This window comes from Delphinapterus leucas, chromosome 1, assembly GCF_059928025.1.
Source record: "Delphinapterus leucas isolate spDelLeu-1000000601 "Yukka" chromosome 1, BTC_Dleu_Yukka2, whole genome shotgun sequence".
NCBI classification, from domain to species: Eukaryota; Metazoa; Chordata; class Mammalia; order Artiodactyla; family Monodontidae; genus Delphinapterus; species Delphinapterus leucas.
This window is the reverse complement of record NC_143129.1, coordinates 181,506,892-181,515,388: the sequence shown is the minus strand read 5'-3', so window position 1 is coordinate 181,515,388 and position 8,497 is coordinate 181,506,892. Positions and strand designations below refer to the sequence as shown.

General features: G+C 44.1%; 1 protein-coding gene across 12 annotated transcripts in view; it reads left to right on the top strand.

Moving 5' to 3' along the window:
- The window catches only part of CLCN6 (Cl-/H+ antiporter 6), a 30,366-nt gene that overhangs the window by 586 nt on the left and 21,283 nt on the right, over nucleotides 1-8,497 (top strand). For 11 of the 12 annotated variants that reach the window (XR_016388989.1, XR_002648072.3, XR_002648073.3 and 8 more), the window contains exons 2-4: nucleotides 793-852; nucleotides 7,463-7,528; nucleotides 7,885-7,950. Coding sequence is in view for 7 of the 12 variants with exons in the window: in XM_022598790.3 (XP_022454498.1) it covers nucleotides 793-852; nucleotides 7,463-7,528; nucleotides 7,885-7,950 (192 nt within the window). In the remaining 5 variants the exon portion in view is untranslated. Of the gene's footprint in view, nucleotides 1-105; nucleotides 643-792; nucleotides 853-7,462; nucleotides 7,529-7,884; nucleotides 7,951-8,497 lie in introns of those variants that run through there. The other variant, XM_089901148.1, reaches the window with a different exon arrangement.

Genomic DNA, 8,497 nt, shown 5'->3' with positions numbered 1-8,497 from the left:
GTAAGAAGCGGGTGGAGCCGGGCTGGGGAGGGGGCGGTTGCTAAGGGACGGCGAGAGGCGTTGCCGGGGGTGGGGCCGGGCCGAACTGGGCCCGCAGGTAGCAGCGGGTGGGGCCTGGGGACCGCAGCCTGGGCTCTCGAAGCATCTGCCCGGCTTCACGTGCCCAAGCCTTGGGTCATTTCTCAGAACCCCTCCCTGGAATCTGAGGGAGAACCCAGGCCAGCTTCAGTTAATCCCATCCTTATTTTTTTTTAATTTCCATCTGAATGGAGTTCTGAATGAAACGAGCGTTTTCGGACTGAGCCCCCTCACTGGACTTTGTGCATATCATGCAGCTGGCTTAGTTTTTCCAGCCCTTTATCACTCTATCCCTCACCCTTTCTGGGTCACTGATAATCCAGCGTCCCTCTGCAAAGCACCCTGGGAAAACTTGAGTTGTTGTGTCCCCAGAGTTCACAAGTCCCTCCTGATTTCAGACTCGGCATGTTATCAGACGGAACCTGAACTCTTTCCCCCTTAAACTGGCAAGTGACATCTTTGAAGTGTCCTGACGATGAGAGGTTATTTGGAGAATGTATAAGTAGGAATGAAACGCTCACCTGATGACTGTAGATCCCCACCACATCACCCCCATCCCAAAAGGTTTTTTTTTTTTTTTAGGTCTTGTTCCCATTTGGTGATAATGGCTCCAGATGATTTAGAAACTAGTAGCTAGTTTCAGTAAATACTTCTGCCTCTTTCCACTTTTAAAACCATTAAAAAGGTCTTCCTTCTCTGGATCTGTTTTTCTAGACCATCCTTGGAGAAACACAGGAGGAGGAGGATGAGATCCTTCCAAGGAAAGACTATGAGGTAAGATTCTTAGATGCTGTCTTGGGTAACATAAGTAGTGAGTGACCTCACGTCAGAGCGAAGCATTAGGATTCCAACCAGAGATGCCCTTTGACCTTCTCTCCCGGGGAGTGAGTGGGTAAGATGTAACTTCTTTGTGGGAAGGGGCCTGTTTAAGAAGCGCTTTTCTCACCTCAGCCCCAAAGGGGTGTCTCCAGGCTCATAGATCTGTGGCACCTTAACCTGGATAGAGCATGTGTTTGCCATTAGACTGTTTGCTTTTTTACAACTTGTAGAGACCCAGAGTCAAAGCCACTGACAGTGTTTGCTAGTAACAGGTGTGAGCCAGGAGACCTTGCTTCTCTTCTAAGAGAACTGGGTTTTCAGATGATTGTTTCCTGCCCAAGCAGCTTCTCTCAGAATTGTCAGTGCTTGGTTATAGTTCCGGATTTCAAGCATGGGACTCTTAAAGTGTGTGTGTGTGTGTGTGTGTGTTTGTGTGTGTGTGTGTGTGTGTGTGTGTGTGTGTAGTAAGGCCAGTGCTGCGGGAGTGCCTTTTATCATTTAATCAGTTTATGATGACATTTCTATGATTTTTGAAATGGCAAAAACAAGCCATGGTTGTGATAGAGGATTCGTAAATGATTTATAAAAAGAAGCTAGGGAAAAACCCATAACACTGCTCGTTAAAAGATGATTATTCACTTTACTAAACGTCCTTTTCCATGTTGTTTTCTTAAGTAACAAAGTGAGACTCTACTAAATACACTATTTTAACATGTTTTCCCCTCCCAGTTGATAAGAATTTTTGTAGCAATAGATACTTTTCTGTAATAGCTTTCTAAATAGGGGAATAGCATTTCATTGTGCCACAGTTTCTTTAATCTGACTTCTCTATATTATGAACTGCATCGTTGTGACCATCCTTTCTTGTTCATCCTTAATTGCTTCCTTAGGATCAATTCCAAGAAGTGGGCTTAGTCATGTCTATGTTTAATGCTTTAAAGAAAATGTCAGGTAGACTTAAAAAAATCAACATCCTAGAGCAATAACGTACCCAGACTAATTTTCTTTCTAATATTTTATCTTACTCTGGCTGTAGAATTTAGTGTAACTATTATGATTTATAGCTTCGCATGGAATTTTTAAAAAACTTTTATTATAGAGAATTTCAAACATAGACAAAAAATAGGCAGAATAGTGCATCGAAACCCCCTGTATCATCACACAGCTTCAGCAGTCACTCAGCTCATGCCTAACCTTGTTTTATGTAGGCTCCCATCCACTTCCCTCTTCCCATATTATTCTGAAGGAAATTCTATACATCACATCATTTCACCCATAAGTAATTCAGTGCGTATCTCTAGTATATGAAGACTTTTTTTTTAGCATAACCCAATACCATTTTCATACCTAAGAAATTCACGATAATTCCTTGATATCAAATAACCAGTGTTCAGATTTTCCAGTTGTCTTATAAACGTCATATGTACTTTTTAATAGTTTGTTTGAATCAGGTTCCAAATGAGGTCCTCACATTGCATTTGTGTGATATATCTTTTTTTTTTTTTTTTTGCGGTACGCGGGCCTCTCACCGCTGTGGCCTCTTCCGTTGCGGAGCACAGGCTCCGGATGCCCAGGCTCAGCGGCCATGGCTCACGGGCCCAGCCGCTCCGCGGCATGTGGGATCTTCCCGGACCGGGGCACGAACCCATGTCCCCTGCATCGGCAGGCGGACTCTCAGCCACTGCGCCACCAGGGAAGCCCTGTGTGATATATCTTTTAAGTCAAGTAGGTTTAAGATGAAGTAGATTCCACCTTCATCTTTTTTTTTCCCCTTGCAATTGACTTAAAATAATTTTAGGAGTCTAGAACTTGCCAACTGTACCACAGTGGTATAGTGTAATGGGCTGCTCTGATGTGAGTGCATTTAGTCAATCAAAAAGCACTGTATCCACTGATGTATTGTCTCATATTTCTTTTTTTTTTTTTTTTAATTTTTATTTATTTTTATTTTGGCTGTGTTGGGTCTTCGTTTCTGTGTGAGGGCTTTCTCTAGTTGCTGCGGGCAGGGGCCACTCTTCATCGCGGTGCGCGGGCCTCTCCCGTTGCGGAGCACAGGCTCCAGACGCGCAGGCTCAGCAGTTGTGGCTCACGGGCCAAATTGCTCCGTGGCATGTGGGATCTTCCCAGACAAGGGCTCGAACCCGCGTCCCCTGCGTTCGCAGGCAGATTCTCAACCACTGCGCCACCAGGGAAGCCCTTGTCTCATATTTCTTTGCTTGTACATAGTTGAGAGACTTGCAGGAATAAGTATAAGACAGTCCATATTGTGTTGTCATCTTGCATTCCCTCATTGAGCCTGAGCCTGCTGATATCCTGACTGTTAACTATGACTTACACTGTCTCAGCTTTCATTCTACTCCTGGGAGCTCAGTACGGCATCTGTGCTCCATTGACCTACTGTATCCCCGGCTCCTTCACTCCTTTCACTATACTGTACTCATATTTGTAATGCATTTACTTTCAGCTGATATGCATATTTATGTAAATTTTATGGGCTAATGTTCTTTAGTGTGAGTCGTTAATATTTCTCAGTTAACCGTCTCTGCATATGAGCTTCTTGAGAGCATTTGCTATGTGTAAGAGCAAATTTAGCTAGGCACGTAATCAGAAAAGTCTGCCCAGATTTTATTTATGAGGGATCAACTAGAAAACCCTTCTTTTGAAGCTCTTCCTAAGATGTGTTCTTTCTTGCCTTAGAAAGAGTTCATTGCACATACTTGACTCTTTGATAAGTTGGGGGTTTTATAAGATGTTAGAGTCCCTGTTGCTTTTTTTTTTTAATTGAGGTTTGTAGGGTTTTTTTATTTTATAATTTTTTTTTTTTTTTTTTTTGCGGTACGCGGGCCTCACTGTTATGGCCTCTCCCGTTGCGGAGCACAGGCTACGGACGCGCAGGCTCAGCAGCCATGGCTCACGGGCCTAGCCGCTCCACGGCATGTGGGATCTTCCCAGACCAGGGCATGAACCCATGTCCCCTGCATCGGCAGGCAGACTCTCAACCACTGCGCCACCAGGGAAGCCCTATTTATTTATTTTTGACTGTGTTGGGTCTTTGCTGCCGCACCAAGGCTTTCTCCACTTGCAGTGAGCGGGGGCTACTCTTTGCTGTGGTGTGTGGGCTTCTCATTGCAGTGGCTTCCCTTGTTGTGGAGCAGAGGCTCTAGGCGTGTGGGCTTCAGTAGCTGTGGCATGCGGGCTCAGTAGTTGTGGCTCGTGGGCTCTAGAGTGCAGGCTCAGTAGCTGTGGCACACGGGCTTAGTTGCTACGCAGCATGTGGGAATCTTCCCGGACTAGGGCTTGAACCCGTGTCCCTTGCATTGGCAGGCGGATTCTTAACCACTGCACCACCAGGGAAGTCCCTAGAGTCCCTGTTTTGACATCTATTTTCATTATAGGTGGTTTGAATAATAACAACTCCCTATTTGTGGGATGGGGCCATTACCAAACAGTATTGTTTTCATGCAGGTCACAGAGCCTGTAGTGCCTTTTTGAGTTAGAAAAAGGCACCCTTCAGAGCTGGGAGGACTTAGAATAAAAGGCCTCCCCCTCTGAGCCATTGCAACGCCCCAGCTAAAGGCCCATTGAAGGTGCTTTTTGTGTGAGCCCTAAGGTGCCCTTCCTGAGTGAATTTGGCCTACATCTCAGTCCCCATATGCCCTCATAGCCAGATGGCATTTTTGCTCATAACCATGGGCAGCAGCCCTGCAAGCCACCTATACAAATTTTATTTTTAAGAAAGTTCTTAGTCCCCCAAACCAAAGAGCAACATATACAGCAGAAATAAAAAGGAAGTTAATCATGGCAAAGGAGAAGTAACAATATCAGGTTGGTTTTTTTTTTTTTTTTTTTTTTTTTTTTGTGGTACGTGGGCCTCTCACTGTTGTGGCCTCTCCTGTTGCGGAGCACAGGCATGTGGGATCCTCCCGGACCGGGGCGCGAACCCGTGTCCCCTGCATCGGCAGGCGGACTCTCAACCACTGCACCACCAGGGAAGCCCAGACAATATCAGGTTTTAATAACAGATCATATAGTTCATTGGTACCTGTTTACCAAGTGTCAAACTTTCAGCTAATTTATTTTAAAAAAAGAAAAAAAGATTGGTGTTCTGGTGTTCCAGTTGTTTCTAAATGTCCCTTTTAACAGCTTTATTGAGCCATAATTCACATGCTATACAATTTACCCATTTAAAATGTACAGTGCAATGTTTTTTTAGTATATTCACAGAGTTGTGCAATCATCGAAGCAATTTCACAACATTTTCATCACCCGGGAAGAAACCATGCACCTGTTAGCAGTCACTGCCCATTCTTCTTGCCCCTGACCGTAGGCAACCACTAATCTACTTCCTATCTTTATACCTTTGCCTCTTCTGGACATCTGCGAGCGTTTTCAGTGTTTATGGAGTCACAGTGTTATTAGAACCATCAAGCAAATAGTTAATTGCCAGTGATTTTTATACATATTTGGTATGAAGGATAGTCATATTTTCAACATGTCAGTTTTTTTCTGTTTGTTCCTAGAATGTGATGTCACTTAATTGATTAAAAAATATATACGTGTGTATATATGCACACACACATATCCACAAACATGTTTGTGTATACAGTAGCTGACCCTGAACAACACAGGTTTAAACTGCTCAGGTCCACTTATATGCAGGTTTTTTCCAATAAATACAGTGCCTGTATTTTCATTTTACAGATATTTAAATTAACTAAGTGTGGGGAAAACCTTGTGTTCCATTAGAGATCACAATATGTGGAATCAAAAGAGCTAGTATCCAAACTGTTTCAGCTTCTTGCCCTTGGGTGAGTCATTTATCAGTTTCTTCATTTTTGAGGCAGAAATAGCAAAATTCGGATTTTCGACTGTGTGGGAAGTTGCTTCCCCTAACCCCTACGTTGTTCAAGTGTCTACTTTATGTACGTGTATGTGTAGAATATGTATGTGTATATATATATAATCATTAAATACATATATATATTTAGTCATTCATGGATGGGTCTAGTTTCCCAGCAGAAGTATAGTATACAGATTGAGTTTTTTTTGTTTTGTAATCAGGAAAACAATTTTGTTTCTAATATAAAAAGTACACCATGTTTGCTGGGAGAATTTTAAATCATATCCAGATGTGAATGCCTCCTAAAACACCAGAGATAACCACTGTTAACAGTTTTCCCAAATGTTTTGCATTGTATGCTGACATACAAATCTTAATTTTATTTAATCAAAATAGGATTATTATACATTTTATTCTGCATCTGCCTTTATTTATTTTGCATCTTGCCTTTTTTACTTAATTTTTGCACGTTTTCCCCATCTGTCTTTGTAGACCTGTCAGAATTATTTTATGGCTCTATAGTCTTCTGTATCTGGGTGGATGATAACTGATTTAGTCAGTCGCCTGTTGTTACTCCAGGACCCTTTAACAAAAGGAATTTGGACTTTGGGTAGTCATATAAATGGAAAAAACTGTCACGTGTCACACCTGTGTTTGTTTGGCTGACTCTGAACTCCTGTCTGGGAGTGTGGCCACCGGGCCAGTGTCCAGTTTGTTCACTAGCTGACATGTAGGTAGCAACAGGTTATGGGGAGAGAGCACACAGAAGACTGTTTTCCTTTGGTGCCAAACTGCTGCTTCTCATGCAAGATGTAGAAATAAAATTATTTACTTTGAATTGTTTCTTGAAATGACTCTGGCCCACCTGCAAAGCGTTTGCAGAACAGCTGTGTTCTGCGAAGTTTAAGGAAAACAGTCTCCACGTTTGTCTCGTGACTAACCTCTTTTTCACAGACACGAACTGCAGAAGGTACTTAAAATTAGACTTTCTAAATTAATTTGGTTCTGGTTAATTGAAGTATTTGTTCATCTAATAGAGTAAGTTGGGTGACACTAGTGACAGCTGAAGGTCTTTTAATGTTTGGCAGAAACAGGACACTTAAAAATATGTAGTTTAAAACGTCTTGGGACTTCCTGGTGGCTCAGTGGTTAAGAATCTGCTTGCCAATGCAGGAGACACGGGTTTGAGCCCTGGTCCGGGAAGATCCCACATGCCGCGGAGCAGCTAAGCCCGTGTGCCACGACTACTGAGCCTGAGCTCTAGAGCCCGTGAGCCACAACTACTGACGCCCACGCGCCTAGAGCCTGTGCTCCGCAACAAGGGAAGCCACCGCAATGAGAAGCCTGCGCATCGCAACGAAGAGTAGCCCCCACTCGACGTAACTAAAGAAAGCCCGTGCGCAGCAACAAAGACTCAACACAGCCAAAAATTAATTAATTGATTAATTTAACTTAATTAAAAATTAAGCAAAACACTTCCTAAAGCGTGAAGTATACACCTAAAGCAGTGCTGCTGAAATGTCCGTATAAAGCACAGATTGCGATACTGCAGGTCTGAGGGGGCTGAGGGTGTGTGTTTCTAACAAGCTCCTCCTGGGTGCTGCTGTGCCCACCTGTGCTTTGAGTGGCAGGAAACGGGAGTTTTATCCCTTTCCAGGTTTTGGTAATTCTTCCTTTTGGCTTGGGACTTTTTTTTTTTTTTTAACTCACACGTCCCTCTTTCAGAGTTTGGATTATGATCGCTGTATCAATGACCCTTACCTGGAGGTTTTGGAGACCATGGATAATAAGGTGAGTCCTTTATTGATCTCTTGGGACCAAGTAGGTCTTAGGACAGCTTCTTTTTCTGTTCTAAATACTCAAGTAAATTTCTTTACCCCTTGGCCTCTTAACCCTTTTCATGAGATATCTGCATTTATTACTTAGTCGTTCAACCTGCCAACCAGAGTGCCCGCTGTCAGTGCTCCTGGCCCGGCCCTTAGCGTTCTTCATTCTTGCATTGTAAAGCACCTGCCACCCCAGACATCATCACCGTGCTTGCCGTCCATATGGAATTTAGTCTAAAACTGGTTGGCTGAGATGTATTCCCTCCCTGCTGTCATCATAAGCCTGCAATAAACGGAATCATTTCTTTCCTTTGTGAACAGAAAGGTCGCAGGTATGAGGCGGTGAAGTGGATGATGGTGTTTGCCATTGGAGTCTGCACAGGGCTGGTGAGCAGGCGGGGCGTGGGGAGACGATGGGCCAAGGGGCGGAGGGGTCAGAGGGCAAGCTCCAGCGGCGAATAAGTTGTTTGTTTTTATAACAGAGACTGCCTTACCCCCCCCGCTCCTTTTTTTAAAATCATAATCCTGACACGTCTTCATACTTCTCTTGCCACGCAACTCTGATGCCCTTTAAAGCACGCAAAGGCTTTTTGAAACTGCATTTGGAAAGAGCGGAGCAGGCCCTCACACATCTCTGTACTGTTCCTCTCCAAGCACCAGTGGTCTTCCTTGGTCTCCGATCTTTTTTACCATCCTTTTCCCTCTGTGCTTTAACTCTCCTTCTGACAACTTAGCTGCACCCCTTTCTTTTGTGCTTGGAGGGGCCGTGGCGCCAGGCTCAGGTGGGACCCTCCCGTAGCCACAGTGACTAAGGAAAGCCTGTTCCCGCGTGGCCTGTTGGTAACATTGGTGCAGGTGACCAGCGAGAACAGGCAGTGGGGGGAAGGGGCGGTGCCTCAAGGGGAGTGCCTGTGACAGCGGGGAGACCTGGGTG